Source organism: Megascapheus bottae, chromosome 1, assembly GCF_031878675.1.
Source record: "Megascapheus bottae isolate mThoBot1 chromosome 1, mThoBot2.hap1, whole genome shotgun sequence".
NCBI classification, from domain to species: Eukaryota; Metazoa; Chordata; class Mammalia; order Rodentia; family Geomyidae; genus Megascapheus; species Megascapheus bottae.
In genome coordinates, this window is record NC_143509.1 from 1864878 (window position 1) to 1885969 (window position 21092).

General features: G+C 52.6%; 2 protein-coding genes across 2 annotated transcripts; both read left to right on the top strand.

Annotated features, from left to right (window-relative positions):
* Positions 1-2746: 2746 nt before the first annotated feature.
* Positions 2747-3694, top strand: LOC150067888 (olfactory receptor 7A10-like). Its single transcript, XM_090342829.1, has one exon. The coding sequence runs from the start codon at positions 2750-2752 to the stop codon at positions 3692-3694; it is 945 nt and encodes a 314-aa protein (XP_090198955.1). The 5' UTR covers positions 2747-2749.
* A 1794-nt stretch (positions 3695-5488) lies between these two features.
* Positions 5489-20898, top strand: LOC150067889 (adhesion G protein-coupled receptor E2-like). The gene is made up of 19 exons (XM_090343899.1): positions 5489-5540; positions 8071-8121; positions 8256-8372; positions 8537-8692; positions 9713-9856; positions 10218-10364; positions 10439-10488; positions 10594-10671; positions 10949-11126; positions 12341-12448; positions 12840-13021; positions 13185-13364; positions 14729-14926; positions 17240-17475; positions 18176-18242; positions 18572-18663; positions 19084-19252; positions 20210-20323; positions 20837-20898. Exons 1-19 carry the CDS (start codon positions 5510-5512, stop codon positions 20843-20845), a joined length of 2307 nt encoding a protein of 768 aa, XP_090200025.1. The 5' UTR covers positions 5489-5509; the 3' UTR covers positions 20846-20898.
* Positions 20899-21092: the final 194 nt, after the last annotated feature.

The following is a 21092-nucleotide window of genomic DNA, read 5'->3' on the forward strand; positions in this document are numbered from 1 at the left end:
TCCTCAGATCTCTACCTCCTGCACAGCTGGGATTCCAGGCCTGGAAAACCTTAGACTTTGCTGAAAGCTGCAACAGCGTTGGGATAAGATGTTCGTGCGGGACTCTTAATAACTCCTGATTCAACTGACATTTAACTAGGTGTCTTGGGGATAATCCACCAGAAAATAAATGCTTTCTTGGTAAAGTCCCCCAGGGAAAATGACAAGCGCAGGCTGGGAATTGGAGAGAGATGGATCTAAGGAGCGGGTTCCCAGCACTCTGCCATTGCTTCTCAGCGTGTGTGTGTGTGTGTGTGTGTGTGTGTGTGTGTGTGTGTGTGTGTGTGTGTGTGGTGACCCTGGCCAGCTTTCTAGCTTTTGGCTCCATCCCAGAGGTTTAAACTCAGTGTCATCCTCCATTTTCACTGGCGTTAGAATCCCCCCCCCCCCGGAACCCTCTGTTCATGAAATCCCACCCAGGGTGAGTCAGGTGAGTCTGAGAACCCGTGTGATTCAAGGAATTGCTGCTGATAGATGGAAAACTCCAACATTTACCTGAGGTCCACCCCGAGCCACCGCATCCTGGTCCAGAGCTGAGAGGTGGCGGCGGCCATTGCTTTACTTGTTTGATTGAATGACAGCCCAAGGTGAGGAGACCCGGGATACATAAAATGGTGTCCCGTGGATACAGCATGGGCGCAAGGACGTTGAGGTACTTAGGAAGAACAGAGGTGAATCTCAAGGTGAAGTGAGGGCGTTCATTCTTTCTGAGATGGAAAACCACTGAAATTTATTTTATTATGCTCAGTTCCCTATATTCCACAGGCAGCAGCATGTGGGAGACATTTCCTAGTTTATTTCTAGATATACTTTGGGGTTACCATTTCTAGATAGGCCATTTCACTCAGGCCCCCCCCCCCACCTTTACATTTTACCCTAAGGACTATGTCTATCTTCTTGCATTCAGAGAGCTTCTGTCCAGCCAGGAACTTTATATGGAGTTTTCTCAGTAGGTCCTTAAAATGTATTATTCACTGTCATAGCAAGGTCTTTTGCTCCTCGGAGTGTTTAGAAAATCTGTGAGTCAGGTGATTCATTGTGGTTTTCCCTTCGGATAAATAGCAAAGAATGAATGCTACTTGTCACCTAGCCCAACCAACACAAAGACAACCTTTTCAGAGGTTAAATAGCACGTTACAGACCTGATGTGCTGGGGTGTATGTGTGTGTGTGCATGCATGCGTGTGTGTGCTGAAACTGGGACTTGAATTGAGGTCCTGGGGTTTGAACTCAGGGCCTGGGCTCTCTCCCTGGGCTTTTGTGTTCAAGGCTAGTGCTCTAACACTTGAGCCAAACTCCACTTCCTGTTTTTTCTTGTTAGAGATAAGCGTCTCATGGGCTTTCCTGTCCTGCCTTTGAACTGTGATCCTCAGATCTCAGCCTCCTGAGTAAATAGGATTATAAATATGAGCTACCAGGGCCTAGTGAGACCTGGAATTTTTTTGTTGTGTTGGAAAATCAATGTGTATTAGCTGGATGTTTGCAATGAGCCCATGGTTAGAAAAGCATTCTTTACACATTCTTTTATTTCTAGGCCATCACCAATGATCATATATTTCCAGTGTTATATGTACATTTGCTTAGTTGTTGATGCTTAATACAGATTTTTGGAAACCACTGAATTTAACATTCCGCCACCATTCTTTTTGTATGTCATCATCTGCCCTTTTCTTTCATTTTAGTCCTTATTTTATTATACTCACAAAGGAATACCTTCACATATCTCTGTGGAAAAACATAAAGAAGAAGGAGGCAGGAGAGTCTCTGCACATTTGGGGATTGCCTCGCAATGTAAGGGAATCAGCACAGTGTAATAAATGTGTATGAGAGAGAGAGAGAAGAAAGAGTCCCCTCAGAGGTAGCTAATAGTACAGAGGCCAGGGTGTAGATCTACTCCCTGGAATGACAGAGGGGTGCACTTGAAACCAGGTGCGGGTGGCTCACACCTAAAAATCCTAGCAACTCACAAGGCTGAAATATGAGAACTGCAGTTCAAAACTAGCCTGGACAGGAAAGTCTGTCAGACTATTGTTTCCACTTAATCACACACAAAAAGCCAGAGGTGAAGCTGTGACTCTAGTGCTAGACCAATAGCTTTTTTTTTTTTTTTGGTCTGTTGTGGGGCTTGAACTCTGGGCCTGGGCACTGTCCCTGAGCTCTTCAGCTCAAGGCTACCACCCTACTCCTTGAGCCACACCACCACTTTCGGTTTTCTAGAGGTTAATTGGAGATAAGAGTTTCATCATCTTTTGTGCCCAGGCTGGCTTTGAACCTTGATCCTTAGATCTCAGCCTCCGGAGTAGCTAGGATGACACTCGTGAGCCACAGTGCCCAACTTAGACCAATAGCTTTGAGCAAACAATGTTCACAGACAGCACCCAGGCCCCTGAGTTCAAACCCCAAGCTGCAGGACTAGCATACACACACACACACACACACACACACACACACACACACACATTCCATACATATTCTTGGAAAAGATGAAGAGGTGGCCAGAAAATCGAGCTCCTGACAAGGATCCCTTTGGCAGAGGAAGAAATTCATGCACAAAACCCAAGAACTCAGGTCCCGGTGGAATGGCTAGAGCAGTGTCTCAGTCAAGTTTGCTTCATTGTTTCATTGTTTCATTGCTGTGGTTTTTTTTATCTTTTTAGCATTTTCTTAGTATACATTCATTATACAAAGAGGTCTTCAACCACCTGCAAACAATGAATGACTCAGGAATTTTAGAATTTCTCCTTTTGGGGATTTCAGAGGACCCCGGCTTGCAGCCCGTCCTCTTTGGCCTCTTCCTGTCCATGTACCTGATCACGGTGCTCGGGAATCTGCTCATCATCCTGGCCACCGTCTCCGACCCCCGTCTGCACACGCCCATGTACTTCTTCCTGTGCAACCTGTCCTGGGTGGACGTGGGTTTAACGTCCTCTACCATCCCTAAGATGCTGCTCAACCTCCACACCGACACCAAAGTTATCACGTTCGGAAGCAGCCTCACCCAGATGGACTTCTTTCTACTCTTTGTAGGGTTGGACAATTTTCTGCTGACCGTCATGGCCTATGACCGCTATGTGGCCATCTGTCACCCCCTGCGCTACGCGGCCATCATGAGCCCGCGGCTGTGTGCGCTGCTCGTTCTGTGCTCCTGGCTGGTCAATGTCTTCAATTCCACCCTGCACAGCCTACTGGTGCTCAGGCTGTCCTTCTGTGCCCAGGTGGCAATCCCCCACTTCTTCTGCGAGGTGAATCAGGTGGCCCACCGAGCCTGTTCCGACACCTTTCTCAACGACTTGTTGATGAATTGTGCAGTTCTACTGCTGGTTGGCGGCCCCCTGGCCGGCATCCTGTATTCCTACTACAAGATCTTCTCCTCCATCCGGGCCATGGCCTCCACCCAGGGGAAGCACAAGGCCTTCTCCACCTGCGCCTCTCACCTCTCCGTGGTCTCCTTGTTTTACTGTACAGTTCTGGGTGTGTACCTCAGCTCTGCCATGGCCCCAAACTCCCACTCGATGACCACGGCCTCAGTGATGTACAGCGTGGTCACCCCCATGCTGAACCCCTTCCTCTACAGCCTGAGGAACCGGGACCTCAAGAATGCCCTGAGGAGACTCATGGAAGTAGAAAGAATGAAATCAGCCATTGTAGGAGTCTGAAGAAATGCCCGGGAGGACGAGAGACTCAGAGTCAGACCTAAAATTGTTTGATGATATGGAGGTAGAAAATAGTCCTTGTATCTTGTTCCAGGAGTTTCTCCTTTGCTGATTTCAGGTTTTCTGTGGAATCTAGTTGCAAACTGTGTTCTAGTGTGAATTTTTCTCTCTAGGATATCCAAGGGTCCCCATCTTTGGAAATCCTCATTCATCTATGTTTAGGAATGATTTCTTCTTAATGGCATAATGTACTAGAACATCTTCTTCAAGTATGGAGAACAGGCACTGCTGGCTCACACTTGTAATCTTAGCTACTCAGGATCTTGTTCCAAAGTCTGCCCAAGCAAGAAAGTCATGAGATTCATCTCCAATTGATCACCAAAAAGTGGTAAGTCAAGCTGTGGCTCAAGTCTTGTGCAAAAAATAAAAAGCCCAGGGATCACATCGAAGCCCTGAGTCTAGTCCAAGGGGATTGGTACATATACAAAATACTGCATGAACTGTCTCTATATTTTGCTGCCCAAATATGAAAGCCTTCTATGACACAGAGCTTTGGAAGGCATCATATCAAGAAGGTATCCTGTAAATTAATGATACAACACCAAACTTATATCCATGTGATTCTTGTAATTAAAAAAAACTTACTGGCTCTTGCAAAAATAAAATATGCATAAAATCTACTATTATGGGGTCAAACTTGATTATAGTATAATGGTCTACTGGAAAAGGCTTTGAGATGGCACACTCTGACTTCCACATTTGTCATTTCTTCATATTACCCCTTCTGCTTACAAGGGTGTTGGTGATCGATGGAAGAGCTGATACAGTTACCTTCTCCATCTCAGATCTGGTAAACCTTTCCGTGAGCCACTTCTCACTCCTAGCCAAGTGTGACAAATCGCATAGGCGACTTCTTGCTCTTATGAATTCATTTATTTCATTCAAGTTACCATGGTTAATCTTCTGGGTGTGTTGTCATGTGGCTTGGGGAAGGATACCATCAGAGCGGAAGCTGAGTAAAGGGAATTTAGTCATTTCTTACCCCTCCATATCAAGTGACCTCAAAGTAAACATACATAACTGAACGTGACCGCTATAATTATTTAAAGAAACCAAAGCAAGCTGCTTTATATGTGGTTCAAATGTTGACATTTTCTGTTTTTCTCTCTTCAGCTCGTCTTTTTACTTTCTTCATCTCATACATTTTCATTAGCATGTATTAGCTGGATGAGAGGCTTCACTGTAAACCATGTACTCCAACCAAACACTCAACCCACTCCCTTTCCTTCTGCTCTGCATTCAGCGGAATAATTCATTGTTCCATTTCTAATTTCTTCCTTTTTATGTGTGTGTGTGTCAGTCCCGGGGTTTGAACTCAGGGCCTGGATACCATCCTTGAACTTTAGTGCTCTACCACTTCAGCCACACCTCCACTTCTAGATTTGTGTGTGTGTGTGTGTGTGTGTGTGTGTGTGTGTGTGTGTGTGTGGTTAATTGGAGATAATAACTCTTCTGGCCTTTCCTGCCAAGGCTGGCTTCCAACTGCAATCCTCATATCTGAAACAGCATATTTTAGGAGCTACCCCCCAAAAAGTCTTTTTGTAGAGTCTCTACTAATACAAAGCAAATATTGGAAAATGAAACTCTGAGTTCCTGGAACATGAGTGATTATACAGATGGGGGGATAAAGAACATTCAGATAAGTGGCTTCCTAAACCACCTTGGTCACGAGGTCTCCTTAAAACAGGAACCATTTTTTAGCTCATACAGACCGGAAGCAAAGGTTTCTCTGTGACTGGCCTTGCTGGTGTCTGGACCATGAGACACGAATATTTAAGGTTATTCCCAGGTAAGTTGAATTATGATAAATGACAAGAGCCATGTTGTTAGCCCTCTTCTCAGCCTTTGACTTGATTTCTGGCTTCTCTATGCATGACAGCAGGGAAGACATTTTTCTGAGATGTCCGCTGTTTTATGCTAAGTTCTCCAAAAAGGAGGCCATCTTTTTCTAATATCTGTAGTCACTGGTGCTGATTTGGGACTGGGATTCCTCAGGGTGGGTGTCAAGATAATCTAGGAACTGATACTTAAACTCTAACACTCTAATCCGAAAGGCCTCTGAAGCCAGATGCCAGCGGCTCACACCTGTAATTCTAACTACTCTGGAGGCCGAGATCTGAGATCATGGTTCAAAACCAGCCCAGTTGGGAAAGTCTCTGAGACTCTTTTTCTCCAGTTAGTCAACAAAAAGGCAGAAATGGAGCTGTAGTTCAAATAGCAGAGTATCAGACTTGAGTGGAAAAGTTCAAGTGGAAGTGATAAACCCTAAGTTCCCGTCCTAGCACCCGCATAGAAATAAACACTTTGAAATGCTGCTAGGCATTGTCCTTTGAAAACTATCTCATTTGCATTCAACTGGCAGTGAATTCTGATTAGCTTTAATTTCTGTTACTAATGAGAATAATAATGATTACTTTAATAATGTGAATGAGACCATCAGTAGTTGAGACGTCTTAGGCATTCGTCTCTTGGGCTGTAGCTTCTTTCCTGTTATTTATGAATATGATAGGTCCACTTCCAGTCTGATGCACAAGACATAACTTTTTTCCAAAGCTTGGAACACTTTGAACAACACCAAATAGTACGGAAATTAAAATTTTAGTGTTGTTAATTTCAAGTGGTGTGTGTGTGTTTGCTGTGGGTTTTGTTTTTGTTTGTTTGTTTATTTGTTTGTTGTCTTGGGACTTGAACTCTGGGCCTGGGTGCTGTCCCTGAGCTCTTCAGCTCATGGCTACTGCTCTATTACTTGAGCCACAGTACCACTTCTGGTCTTCTGATGATTAACTGGAGATAAGAGTCTCATGGGTTTTGTAGTGCCCGGGCTGGCTTTGAACCAAGATCCTCAGATCTCAGCCTCCTGAGTAGCTAGGATGACAGGCGTGAGCCACTGTGCTTGGCTTTAGTTTTCTTTTGAGACAGGCTCTCACCATGTTCACCTCAAACCCCTGGCCTCCAGCAATCCCTGTGTTTCAGTGGCCCAAACAGCAGAGACTAGAGCCCCCGCCATACCGGCTGAGATACATCCACCAGGGACAAAGGAATTTGACCCCACACGTGGACATAGACAGTAGAATTCCATTTTTTCTGTAACTCAGCCACCAGCCCAGAGAGTGAGGTGGTAGGAGAACAATGGGAGAATCTGGGTCCAGATTCCTAGGTTCAAATCCTGGCTGTGTCTCCTGGCTTTGACATTCGAGAGCTCTCTTCTCTGAGCCTTGCTTTGCCCATGTGTAAAATAAGGGTGATAATAATGTTCTCTACCTGTCATTCCTTCTGCCCGGGAATGGGGATCAGGAAGAGGGGGTGTAAGTTAATTCATATGTTCTAAGGCATGGCGGAGCTGTAATGATCCGTACCTTATATTTGCACCACATTATGTGTCCTGCTGCAATGGCTCATTCTACGATCCCAGCTGCTAGTCTGGCTAGAGAGAGCAGGAGGACTGTAACTTGAGGCCAGCTCAGGCAAGAAGTTTGTGAGGTCATAAGGGCCACAGTCCCAGAGAAGCCCAGATTCTCAATAGGAAAACCTGAGCCTGTCATCCTAGTTATAGTGAGAAGCAGAATAGTCAGAGGAGCTGGGGAGAAACTATGTGCAAACCACATCAATCTTCACAGTCCCAGTCCAAGGGCAAGAGGTGGTGAGCCAGGCGCTGCCTCCTTGACCCAGGACGGGGCCCACGCCAAGTCCTGCGCTACAGCTGCTTCCGCTCTCCCTGGATTCCTTGCTGCATTCCTAGGGTTTCTAGATGGAGGGAGAGTGATATTTCCTCCCAGTCCCCCCAGTTCACCCCATCCTTTCCTCCCTGCCCCCACCTCTTTCAGACAGCTCTTTTCTGCATCTCTCTGTTGAATGGGGCCAGGTCCCATGTCTCTAAAGCCCTGGGAAACCAGGTAGATGCCCCTTGGGGACCTGTCCTGGGCAGGGGCCGCCCCAGTATGAGGTACAGGGGGACACGAGAGCCCCTTGTCTGTCCATCACAGCCACTTCCTGTCTGTGGTCTGAAGGCCCTGAGAGCGGAACTGGGCTGTGAGTCAGCTGGTCCAGGGCCTCTGCTCTTCTCTGAAGACGGGACTGTGGGAACTGCCATGCCCGGGCTGCGTCTCGCCCTGGTGTAGGAAAGGAGACATCACCATTTCCTCCCCTGCCCCTGTCCCTGTCCTAATGGGACACCAAGAGTGTCCCAGAGACTCACAGAGGTGCCACCAAACAAATCCTGGAGCTGGAAACAGTGCAAGCCTTGCAGGGCAGTCAGTGGCCCCCAGACCTTACAGGCGCCCCCTTCTGGTGCCCCTGACGCCTCCCTCGCTCTGTTGCAGTGCTGTGCATGGTGCTGAGTCTGTGGGGAGCTGGAGCCCAGAAGACAGGAGGTGAATCTGCAGGGAGCACTGGGTCCCCTCCAGGAGCCTGGGGGAAAGGGTCCCCTCCCCTCACCCCAGGGAGGACACAGTGCCCTTTCCCCAGGGCCCTCGTCTGGGGTGACACTGCCCCTCCGTCCCTGCAGGCTGTGCCAAGTGGTGTCCTCGAAACTCCAAATGTCTCAGTGCCACCACCTGCCGCTGTGAGCCAGGCTTCAGCTCAGAGGAGGAAATCATCTCCAGCCCCGATGGGAGCTGTGAGGGTACAGAGGCTGGGCGCTGGGCAGCCATGGGGGGGGACCCATGATTCTTTTCAAAGCCAGCATCAGCTCCAGTGCTGGGTGGGGGGTCAGGATAGGAATGGGGGAGTCTATTTCCTGAGAGAAGTCACTCACTGGGGAGGTGACCTTTGACCTGTGTGTCACAGACATCAACGAGTGTGCTCCACCTTTGAGGACATCCTGCGGGAAATTTGCAGACTGCGAGAACACAGAAGGGAGCTATCATTGTACCTGCAGCCCGGGATATGTGCTGGAGTCTGGGGAGAAAATATTCAAGAACGAGAGTGAGAACACGTGTCAAGGTGAGAGCCACCTCCCGATCACCATGGAATGGTGGTAAACTCAGCGCCTGGAGGGGAGACAGGAGCAAGGGATGTGTGCACAGATGCACACACACTTATCGGTGGGGTGGTGCCAAGGTCAAAAGCAAATTTGGGGACCATTGTAGGACCCCAATCTCTCAGAACACTGTGGACACATGAGATGTGTTAAGATCCTTAGAATCCTGTGTTGAGAGACAGAGGCAGAATTAGAGGATGGAAAAAACACATCCATTTTTTTTTGCCAGTTCTGGGACTTGAACTTGGGCTTTCTGGGGCCATGAATGTAGCCTGGTGTTAGTGTGCTTACCTAGTATGCACAAAGCCCTGGGTTCGATTCTTCCGTACCACATACACAGAAAAAGATGGAAGTGGTGCTGAGGCTCAAGTGGTAGAGCTCTAGCCTTGAGAAAGTCCAAGGACAGTGCTCAGGCCCTGAGCTCAAGCCCAGGACTGGCAAAAGAGAGAGAGAGAGAGAGAGAGAGAGAGAGAGAGAGAGAGAGAGAGAGGGAGGGAGGGAGGGAGGGAGGGAGGGAGGGAGGGAGAAGAAACAAGAAGCCAGCTAGGTGCACGGTGGCTCACACCTATCATCTTAGCTACTCAGGAGGCTGAGATCTGAGGATCCAGGTTCAAAGCCAGCCCGGGCACAAAAGGTCCTGAGACTCTTATCTTCAATTAACCTCTAGAAAATGGGAAATGGGGCTTGGCTCAAGGGTAGGATGGTAGCCTTGAGCTGGAGAGCTCAGGGACAGCGCCCAGGCCAAGTTCAATCCATGACCCACCAAAAAAGAAAGGAAGGAAGGAAGGAAAGAAGGAAGGAAGGAAGGTAGAAAACAAGAAAGAATACAGTTTCAAGCTGGTAGAGCTTGGCCAGTCTGGGGGCGTGGCTATGCGTGGGGTGGGACTCGCAGTAGGCGTGGTTAGAGGGGCGGGGCTCATCATGGGACACGTGGTTGGAAGGCACACGCCCCTCCTGCTCGCCTTCCACCAGTCCACGCCCAGATGAGTCAATCGCAGCCAATGAGATGCGACCTGTCCTCCAGGCCACGCCCCCACCACTCAGCCACGCCCCTCTCCGGCCACGCCCCCGGAGATCTTTTTTTTCCAGTCTTGCGCTTGAGCTTGAGCCAGACACCCAGTGCCAAGGTCCACAGCTTAGAGGCCTAGGCCGGCCACGCCCACCACGACCACGCCCACCGGCTACACGCACCCACGCTTAACCACGCCCTAGCCCACGCTTGGCCACGCCCCTCCGCTAACCACGCCCCGCTTGGCCACGCCCCCGGGTCCGGTGGCGCCCTGGCGGCGTCCCGGCTGGACGTGGAGTCCCTGTCTGGTCCTGAGAGCAGAGCCGGGCACCGCCGTCGGGGGGACCGGAGGACCCGGGCCGCTGACTGCTAACAGCGGACGCCAGTCCAGAGCGTCCACAGCCCGCGCACTGGCGCCGCGACCACCGCGGGTCCCCAGCGGGCGGGGACGGGGTCTGATCCCTTCCTGTTGTCCCCAGACATGGACGAGTGCCTCTCCGGTTTGTCCGTGTGCCACAGCTCCGCCATCTGCATCAACACCGTGGGATCCTACAAGTGCCGCTGCCCCCCGGGCTGGCAGCCGCTGCCGGGGTCCCCCAGCGACCCGAGGAAGACTGTGTGCCAAGGTACAGAGCCCCGGCCCGAGCCCTGCCCCCGCCCCCCCGCCCCAGCTCACCAGACCCCGTTCTGTCCCCCGCAGAGATCTCGGCCTTCCCTGCCTGGACGAGGCCCTCCGGAGTCCAGAGCCCGGTGAGGGGCGGCGGGGCGGGGTGGGGAGTGGGGGAGTCCCCTCGGCCACCGCCCCACGCACCCCGCACCAGGCCGGGCTCCGAGCGCTCCCCTCTGTCCCCCTAGGCACTTGACTTCTTCTTGGGGAAGGTGCAGAACCTGACCAGAGACTTCAAGCCACAGGAAGCGCCGGAAACCATCCAGGTGAGCAGGGCGCAGGGCAGTGGGGTTGGCCTAAGCTCTGGCCCTTGCAGGACTGGGGGCAGCACGCGCACACACACACACACACACACACACACACACACACACACACGCTGGCTTCCCTCTTGCTCTGAGCCTGCGCACTGGCTCTAGGCCATCCTCAACTTCCATCCAGGGGCTGGGTTGTGTTGGAGTCTCCAGTCCCCTGGCAAGGTAGCTTGGTGTCTTCTCGCTGTCTCTCTGGCCTGTGGTCACTTCTCCTCTGTCCTCCATCCTCCAGCGTCTCCTGGAGAGTCTGGATGAGCTGCTGGAGCCCCGCGGGGACTTGGCGAGCCTGCCTCACCAACAACAGCACTGTGTGGCCACTCACCTGCTCCTGGGCCTGGAAAATACCTTGAGAGTCATGAGCAAGGCCCTGCCAGAGGGGTCACCCACCTTCACAGGGCCTGCGGGCACCCGTGAGTGCCCCCCACACTGCAGACAAGTGACTGACTGCGCTCGTGTCTCTTTTTTTTTAATTTTTTATTATTATAAGGGTGATGTTCGGAAGGGTTACAATTACATGACAGGGTAAAGAGCCTATTTCTTTTTGGATGTGTCACCCCTTCCCTTACACTCACCCAGGTTTTCCCTCCCCTCTCCACCTACAAGTTGGACACACGATTATCTGTACTTCTAAAATGTTTTTGTCGCCTTGGAAGTAAGCTCTCTACATAGCTCTCCATCTTCCTGACTGCCAACCACCAAATTTCTTTCTTTTTTTTGCCAGTCCTGGGCTTGAGCTCAGGGCCTGAGCACTGTCCTTGGGCTTTCTCAAGGCTAGAGCTCTACCACTTGAGCCTCAGCACCACTTCCGGCTTTTTCTATGTATGTGGTACAGAGGAATCGAGCTTGGGTCTTTGTACATGCTAGACAAGCACTACCACTAGGCCAAACTCCCCGCCCCAAAGGTGGCTACGACTCTCAACGATCATCGTCACGCTTGAACTCAGGGCCATTCCAACATGCCACTGGCAAGCGCCCTGCCACTGGGCTTTGTGTAACCTGTTCTTCATACATTGCTTTGGATGGTCTTCCATCTTAATATAAAATCTCCCCAATGAACGAACACACGCAAGACATTTGTTGAATATTTGTGGCATGATTCCATTTACAAGACAGTTTTCTTGGCACAGCTTCCTTCGTGCTGTCTTTTGTGATGAAACAGAAAGGTCTCAGGGTCAGGGTGTGTATGTGTGTGAAAGACAGAGAGACAGTCTTCAGAGCCTGAAGACTTCCAGCTTCTTGGTAATCAATTGGAGATGAGAATCTCGCAGACTTTCCTGCCTGAACTAGCTTCAAACCTCAGTTCCTCAGATCTGGACTTCTTGAGTCGCTCAGGATGCAGGCCTGAGCAATTGGTCCTGAGCAGTCATTCTCTTTTTAACATTTCGATTTTTCCCTGTGTGTCCTGAGGAATTTGTTGAATATTTGTCAAATTCTTGCTGTGCAATTGCTGTTTTTATTTTAAGCCTTTGCAGTACCATTGTGTGACTAGGTGACATAGATTACACACATTATATGACATTGTATATACATTGTGTGTATATGCAGCATATATTATCTATTTTATGCATTATGTAGACACATACACATGGTTGTCCTCATCTAACTCTGCTCTCCAACTTCACAGAACTGACGGTGGAGGTGGGGGATCGAGGGAATAGGCAAGTCACCTTGAGTCAGAATCAGACAAAGATGCAGCTGAACTGGGATCTGATGCAGAAATCCCATCACCAAGGTAATGGTCTATCAGTGACCCTGAGGCCTCTTGCTGGGAAAAGATCTCACACAAAAGCAGCGTGAATCCCAGAGCCAGTGGCTCACACCTGGCATCCCAGCTACTCAGGAGGCTGAGATCTGAGGATCACAGTTCAAAGCCAGCTCCAGCAGGAAACACAAGGCTCCTAATACCCACTCAAAAATGGGGAGGGGACCTCAAGTGACAGAGGGCCTTGAGCACATTAAAAAAAAATAATTAAAAATAAAGAAAAGGTCAGGGACAGCACCCAGACCCGGAGTTTAAACCCCAGTACGGCACACCGAAAATGAAGGGAGCAGAGGACAGGGGTGAGGCCCCGTGAGGAAGAGCAGGCACCCTGAGGAGATTCACCCTTGCACTTGGCCCACAGGCCCCGCCATGGCGGGCCTCCTCTCCATCCCCGAGGTGGGCAAGCTGCTGGCTGAGGCTCCGCTGGTCCGGGAGGCGACTCCACAGGAGGCGGAGCTGCTCTCCCACGTCGTCTCAGCCTTCCTGAGCCACCAGGACACCCAGAACCTCAGCGAGCCCGTGACCTTCACCTTCTCCCACCGCGTGCGTGCCCGTGGGGGGTGGACCGGGCTGGGCAGGGCCTGAGTCCAGGATCCGCCCTGGCTGTGCAGCTCAGCTCTGGTGGAGAGCCAGCCCTGGCCAGGCCGGCCGGGCCCCCGTCTCCGAGCAGGGCCGCCTCGGCTCACGCCCTGGCCTCTCCCTGCAGCCGCTGACCCCGGGGCCCCAGCGTGCTGTGCTCTGTGTGTCGTGGCGAGGCGGCCAGGGTGACTGTGGTCACTGGGTCACCGCGGGCTGCGAGACGGTGGACAGCAGCGACTCCGGCACCACCTGCAGCTGCTCCCACCTGAGCAGCTTCGCCGTGCTCATGGCCCTGGACAACAGGCAGGTGAGGCGCGAAAAGGGCTCCACTGTGGAGCGAGGTTCTGGGTGGGGCGGGGCGTCGCTGTGGGTGTGGTTCCTGGTAGGGGCGTGGCTTTGCTGTAGGGTGAGGTGCTGCGTGGGAGGCGTGGCTCCGCTGTGGGTGTGGCTCCGGGTGGGGGCGTGGCTTCCTGTGGGGTGTGGCTCTAGGTAGGGGATGTGGCTCCTGCTAAGGGCGTGGTTCCGCTGTAGGGTGTGCTACGGGTAGGGGCGAGGCTTCACTGTGGGTGTGGCTTCTGGTAGGGGCGTGGCTGCGCTGGGGGTGGCTCTAGGTAAGGGCACGGCTTCGCTGTAGGTGTGGCCTCGGGTAGGGGCATGGCTTCGCTGTGGGTGTGGCTCCAGGCAGGGGCGTGACTCTGCTGTGGGGTGTGACTCCGCTGTGAGGTGTGGCTCGGGGAGGGGCGTGGCTCTGCTGGGGCGTGGCTCCGTAGGGGGTGTGGCTTCTAGTAGGGGCGTGGCTGCACTAGGGGTGGCTCTAGGTAAGGGCGCGGCTTCGCTGTAGGTGTGGCCTCGGGTAGGGGCATGGCGTCACTGTGGGTGTGGCTCCAGGAAGGGGCGTGACTCTGCTGTGGGGTGTGACTCCGGGGAGGGGGGTGGCTCCTCTGGGGGCGTGGCTCCGCTGTGGGTGTGGCTCCAGGGAGAGGCGTGGTTACGCTGCGGGGTGTGGCTCCGGGTAGGGGCGGGGATGCGCTGGGTGTGGCTCCGGGGAGGGGCGTGACTCCGCTGTGGGTGTGGCTCCACTGTGGGGCGAGGCTACGCTGTGGGTGTGGCTCGGTGAAGAGGCGTGGCTACGCTGTGGGGTATGGCTTCGGGTAGGGGCGTGGCTATGCTGTGGGTGTGGCTCGGAGAAGAGGCGTGGCTACGCTGTGGGGTATGGCTTAGGGTAGGGGCGTGGCTACGCTGTGGGTGTGGCTCCGGGGAGGGGCGTGGCTCCACTGTGGGTGTGGCTCGGGAACAGGTGTGGCTCCACTGTGGGTGTGGCTCCGGGGAGGGGCGTGGCTCCGCTGTGGGGTGTGGCTCGGGGAAGAGGCGTGGCTGCACTGGGTGTGGTTCCGGGGGTCCTGGCTGCACTGGGTGTGGATCCAGGGAGGGGCGTGGCCCACATGGGAGATCGCCTGCCTAGAAGGAGGGCCAGGCCCTGAGTTCAATGCTCGGTGCAGCCAACAAGGAGCAGGACGCTCTTGAAACGTGGAAGTCCAGGCCCAGGGTCCCTTCCTCCTAGGTTCACACACTCACCCGGGCGCTTCGTTCCGTAACTCCACAAGCCAAATACTAATCATGGGTCTGGAGGGAGGGCAGGCGCTGACCCGGCCGCCCCGCCCGCCCCTCCAGGAGGCCGACCCCGCCCTGGCCCTCATCACCCAGGTGGGGCTCAGCCTGTCTCTGCTCTGCCTGCTCCTGGCCGCCCTCACCTTCCTCCTGTGCAGGGCCATCCAGAACACCAGCACCACCCTGCATCTGCAGCTCTGCATCTGCCTCTTCCTGGCCCACCTCCTCTTCCTCACCGCCGTGGATCGCACCGAGCCCCAGGTACCCAAGGGGCCCTGCCCAGGGCGTGGAGCCAGGCCAGGCCTCTGAAATACGGTGGCCTCTGTCCTTCCGAGATCTTGGCAAGGGGATCCTGTAACAAGACAGGCCTTCTAGTGGAGCAAGGGAGTTCTTTGGCAGTTCTGGAGATTGAACTCAAGCTCTACCTTTTGAGCTCTACCTCCAGCACTTTTGTTCTGATTATCTTTTTTTGTGCCAGTCCTGGGCCTTGAACTCGGGGACTGAGCACTGTCAGCTTTTTCAAAGCTAGAGCTCTACCAGTTGAGCCTCAAAACCACTTCCAGCTTTCCCATGTATGTGATACCCAGGAACCAAACCCGGGTCGTCGTGCATGCTAGGCAAGCACTCGACCTCTAGGCCACACTCCCGGCCCCCCCTCTGGTTATTTTTAAGATAGGTTTTCCTCTTGCCCGGGTTGTCCTGGACCTCGATCCACCTATTTGAGCTTCCTACCTAGCTGGGATGGCAGCTAGACAGCCAGCTGTGGACTGGAGTCCCGTGAACTTTTCTCTAGGCCACCTCAACTGCCATCCTCCCGCTCTTGGCCCCCTGGATAACTGGGTTGATAGATGCTCACCTCCACACCCCATTTTTTGTTGCTGTTGTTATTTGACGTAATGTTGAGCTCCATCCCCCATCCCGCCTCAGCCTCCCCAGTGCTAGGATTACAGGCAACCACTACATCACCCAGGGGAGGAGGGACCACATTGGTAAAGTCATGTCCTGATGCCCCACTCACCCCTCCCAAAGAAGGGACGCCTGTCATTGGTGACACAGACCAGGTCCCAGAGAACTGCTAGAGCTGAAGTGACCCACCACGAATGTCCAGACATGTTCAGTCCACCAGGGGGAGACAGAGAGCTCCAGCCTTTAGAATCTGCTGCTTCTGGGGGTGGCTGGCTAAGCTCAAAACAATCTTAAGGTCAAAATAACGTCTTCATGTACTTTGTTTTGGGGGGGGTCATGGGTCTTGAACTTGACCTGGGCACTGTCCCTGAGCTTTTCAGCTCAAGGCTACTACCCTACCCCTGGGCCGGGGCATTGTCCCTGAGCTCTTGGCCCAGCCCCACTTCCCATTTTCTAGAGGTTAATGGGAAATAAGAGTCTCAGGTACTTTTGTACCCGGGCTGGCTTTGAACCTTGACCCTCAGATCTCAGACTTCTGAGTAGTTAGGATGACAGGCGTGAGCCACCTTGCCCAGCTCTTTATGTATTTTTAACATTCTGTTTGATTTTATGCTTATATTATTTTTCTGATGATAATATTACTAGATGGCCACCATTGATTATTAGAGTAATTGGGAGGGTTGGGGATGAGACTGGTTTACAGGATTATTTTGTTTTGGGTTGTGTGTTGGGGGCGTCCTGGGACTTGAACTCAGGGCCCAGGCACAGCCTCTGAGCTTTGTGACCCAAGGTTGACACTCTGCCACTAGTGCCACCGGTATCTGCCCATATTAAAAACAGTTTCATGGAGCTGAGAATGAGGTCTAGTGGTAGAGTGCTTGCCTTGCATGTATGAAGCCCTGGGTTCGATTCCTCAGTGTCATATACACAGAAAAGGCTGAAACTGGTGCTCTGGCTCAAGTGGTAGAGTGCCAACTTTGAGCAAAAAGAAGCTCATGCACAGTGCGTAGGCCCTGAGTTCAAACCCCAGGACAGTTTCATAAGCCAGACGCTGGTGGCTCATGCCTATAATCCCACCTACCCAGCAGGCTGAACTTGAGGATCACAGTTCTGAAGGCTTCCTGGGCAGAAAGGTCCATGAGACTCTTATCTCCATGAACCACCAGAAAAGCCAGAGGAGGAGCTGTGGCTTCAGTAGTGAAGGGCTGGCCTTGAGCACGGAGAGGCTCGGGGACAACACCCGGGGCCGATTTCAAGCACCAGGACCAGCAAAAAGTAAAACAAACAACCAACTATTTTCCTAACAGCCATCTACAGGACCTACCATCGGGTTTTTGTGTTTTTTTCCAGTCCGAGGTTTGGGCTCACAGCCTGAGCACTGTCCTTGGGCTTTTCTCAAGCTAGAGCTCTGCCACTTGAGCCTCAGCACCACTTCCAGCTTTTTCTATGTATGTGGAACCAAGGACTCGAACCCAGGTCTTCAGGAATGCTAGGCAAGCACTCTACCACTAGGCCAACCTCGCACCCCCGGCGCCATGTGTCCTGAATCCAATCCTAATCACACAGTCTCACTCCTGCCTCCTCCTTCTTCTCTTCCTCCCCCTCCTCCCTGTGCCATCCTCCCCTCCTCCTCCTCCTCCCTGTGCCATCCTTCCCCCTCCCTGGCAGGTGGTCTGCGCCCTCACCGCAGGGGCCCTGCACTTCCTCTACCTGGCGTCCTTCACGTGGATGCTGCTCGAGGGCCTGCACCTGCTCCTCACCGCCCGCCACCTCACCGTGCTCAACTACTCGGGCGTCGGCAGGGTCATGAAGTGGCTGGGGTACCCGCTGGGCTATGGGGCCCCCGCCCTCATCGTCGCCGTCTCGGCGGCCTCCAGGCCTCACCTGTACGGATCACCTGAGCGGTGAGCTGGCCCTATGCCCCCCCCCACACACACACACACGAGTCCAGAGAAAAACCACACTCCCGTCCACACCACTCCCACCCAAGTTGGTGGGCAGCGTTGGCACGCCAGTGGGTGATACCAGCCTTCTCCACTGGTGGAGAGTCCAAGCCAGGCCAGGCAGGGAAGCCTGTGAGCCTCTCATAACAAATGAAAGCTGAGGTCTCAGGATCAAGGTTCAAAGCCAGCCAGGACATAAAGAACTAAACACCGTGCACTCGTCTCCAATGAATCAGTAGAAAAGGGAAGAGGGGCTGTTCTCAAGGGGGAGCTGAAGAGCTCAGCGACCATGCCCAGGCCCAGAGTTCAAGACCCAATACCCACAAAAGAAAAAAAAAGGAAGAAGGAAAACAAAGGAAATGCGCTCAGAAGGTTCTTTAAGGAGAGAGGTTGACCCCCCATGCTCAACTTTGTCTCTTTCATGGTGGGAATGTGGAGGCCTCGAGGTTCAGAAAAATGACAGTTGCAGTTGTCCCTACAGCACCAGCCTGGAGATCCAGTGGTGACCTCAAAACGTTTCCCATGACACCAACATGGCAGGGATGGACCCTAGCAGGACATGCCATCTCCTGGCAGAAGGGAAGGAGTAGGAAAGCTGTCACATAGGCAGGGCATGGCTTGCGTTCTCTGATCTTTGTGTCTTTGCTTCCACTGTGTCCAGCTGCTGGCTCCAGTTAGACCAGGGCTTCATCTGGGCTTTCCTTGGCCCGGTCTGTGTCATCGCCTGTGTGAGTACACGTCCCCTCCCTCTCCCTCGGCAGACATGAGGGGCAGCCACGAGCCAGACAGCCTGGCGTGGCGGTGTGGACTGCAATCCCAGCATCCAGAGGCCCAGGCTGATCACAAATTTGAGGCCAGCCTGGACGATGGCGAGCGACCCCATCTCAAGAGAACAGGGCGCAGGAAATTCATGTGTCCTCAGTTGTGTGACTTGATCCCCACCCCCCATGTCCTACCAATCCAGCCTGAGCAGCATGGAGGGCTTCTGTCTGCAGTGGAAACCCACGATGATATTATTGATATTATTTCTTTTTGCTTTGCCATGTTCGTCCTGCAGGTGAATTTAGTGTTTTTGGTCTCCGTCCTTTGGATTTTGAAAAGGAAACTTTCTTCTCTCAACAGTCAAGTGTCAACCATCCACAACACAAGGTAGGATGCAGCCAACTGATGCTTTGTTTCCATCCCACCCTCCTCCATCTCCCCTCTCCTCCATGGAGTCCAGGTTGGGCCTTCTACACTTGTTTACATCCCATTGGCTAACCTGGGTCATGCCATGCCACCTAGCTGCAAGGGAGGCTGGGAAATGTAGTCTCTCACTCGGTGACTCCATGGCTGGGTGAAACTATTTATTTTGGCCAGTTGTGGGGCTTGAGCTCTGGCCTGAGCACTGTCCTTGGGTTTTCTCAAGGCTCCAGTTCTACTCTTGAGCCACAGCATCACTTCCAGCTTTATTCTATGTATATGGTTCCGAACCAGGCTCTTCCTGCATGCTAGACAAGCTCTTTACAACTAGGCCAAACTCCTGGCCCCTGATCACGCTTCTCCTACACCACACTTGGACTCCTGCAGGATGCTGACATTTAAAGCAACAGCCCAGCTCTTCATCCTGGGCTGCACGTGGTGCCTGGGCGTCCTGCAGGTGGGGGCGGCCGCCAAGGTCATGGCCTACCTGTTCAGCATCACCAACACGCTGCAGGGCGTCTTCCTCTTCCTCGTCTACTGCCTGCTCAGCCAGCAGGTAAACATGTTCCCCTTTCTCTGTTCATTCATTCAAACTTCATATGGATGTATATGTGGTCGAATCCTCAGGATGATTGAGAGTTTGAGGCCAGCCTGGGCTGCATAGCAAGGCGGGAAATTCCTAGATCACAGGACTGATGACATCTCAGGATGTCATCAAGCTGTTAAAAGAAGGGTGGCTGGCAACTTGTGGCTCACATTTCTCACCCTAGCCGCTCAGAAGGCTGAGAGCCAGGGGATCACAGTTCAAAGCCAGCTCAGGCAGAAATTGAGACTGGTTATTTCCAAATAACCAGTAAAAAGCTAGGCTGGAGGCAGAGCTCAAGTGATAGAGCACCAGCTGAGTGAGCAAGCAAGCTAAGTGAGCATGAGGCCCTGACTTCAAAACCCACCCCAAACAAAGTCACAAATTGAAAAGGAAGACAGCCCTGGGTGTGGCTTACTGCTAGAGTGCTTGCCTGCACCCATGAAGCCCTGGGTTTGATTCCTCGGTACCACATACACAGAAAACGCCAGAACTGGTTGAGCTCTAGACTTGAGCAAAAGAGGCTCAGGGACACTGCCCCGGCCCTGAGTACGAGCCCCAGGTCTGGCGAAAAAATAAAAAGAGAAAAGAAAAGGTCGATGAAAATCGTCCAGCTATGGGCTGGGCATGTGGCTTAGTGGTAGAGTGCCTCGGGATTTTCTGGTTGTTTTTGTGTCTTTGCTGGTTCTGGAGTTTGAACTCGGGACCTTGCCCTCTTGCTTGGCTTTTTTGCTCAGCTCTGGCGCTCTGCCACTGAAGCCACAGCTTCACTGAGCTCTTCAGTCACCTAAGTGGAGATAGAATCACAGCTGTCCAAGCCCAGGTTGGCTTTGAACCTCGATCCCCAGACCTCAGCCTCCTCACCGTGTTTATGGGGGCAGGAGTGTGCCACCATACCGCCTCGTCCTGGGGTTCTCTTTCGTGTTCTAGGTCCGGAAACAATACCAGGAGTGGTTTACAAACATCACAAAACCAAAACCTCAGTCTGAGACGTATATGCTGAACAGCAAGTCTGGCCAGGACACCAGACCTAGTACTGTTGAGGTAAGAAAACCGGGGACCAAGTCACCAGCACCCCGTGATCTAAGCCACGGGGCCCCACCTTCCTCTCCAACACAAGGGAGACACTTGTTCCTTTGAATTTTTTGGAATACCCAGGGATTGAACCCAAGACCTTCTGCATGCTAGGCAAGCACTCCACACGCTCTGCCAAAGGGCTGGTTGGTACAGGGTTTTTGAACTCAGGTCCCAGCTCTCTTACCTTTCTCTACACACCTTTCCACCACTTAGCCACAGCGCCACTTCCACCTTTTTTTTTTTTTTGTCAGTTTTGGGGCCTGAACTCTGTGTCAAGGGTGGCACTCTACCACTTGAGCCACGGCACCACTTCTGGTTTTCTAGTGGTTAATTGCAGTCCCGCAGGCTGGCTTTGAACCTTGATCCTCAGATCTGAGCCTCCTGAAGAAGTTGGGATTGCAGGCGCGAGCCACTGGCCCCCGGCTTCTGCCATGAATCTGAGCATCTTTTGTGGATGTGTTTGTTGTTGTTGTTTTTCAGACCAAGTGAAGAGAAAGCATTCAAACTAGAACATTCCCCGACTCTATTTAGAAATCCACACCGGCGCCACGTGGAATGGAGCTGAGGATGGGGTCTCACAGCACAGTTGTGCCGGGAGGAAAGCCTTGAACTCTTGCTTCCTGCAGTGTTTGCTGTGCATAATAAGCTTTCAGTAAACGTGTGTTGCGCTGAGTTCTCTGTTAGACATGCGTGGTCAGTGTTGTCTGGGGCACCTCGGCTGTGGTTGGTACAACAC

Excerpts from the sequence above, each read along its gene's own strand:
- LOC150067888 (XM_090342829.1), top strand. The coding sequence starts at position 2,750 with ATGAATGACTCAGGAATTTTAGAATTTCTCCTTTTGGGGATTTCAGAG.
- LOC150067889 (XM_090343899.1), top strand. The coding sequence starts at position 5,510 with ATGAGACACGAATATTTAAGGTTATTCCCAG. Across the intron at positions 8,122-8,255 it reads TGGAGCCCAGAAGACAGGAG|GCTGTGCCAAGTGGTGTCCT; the intron begins GTGAATCTGCAG and ends CCGTCCCTGCAG. Across the intron at positions 9,857-10,217 it reads GCCAGACACCCAGTGCCAAG|ACATGGACGAGTGCCTCTCC; the intron begins GTCCACAGCTTA and ends TGTTGTCCCCAG.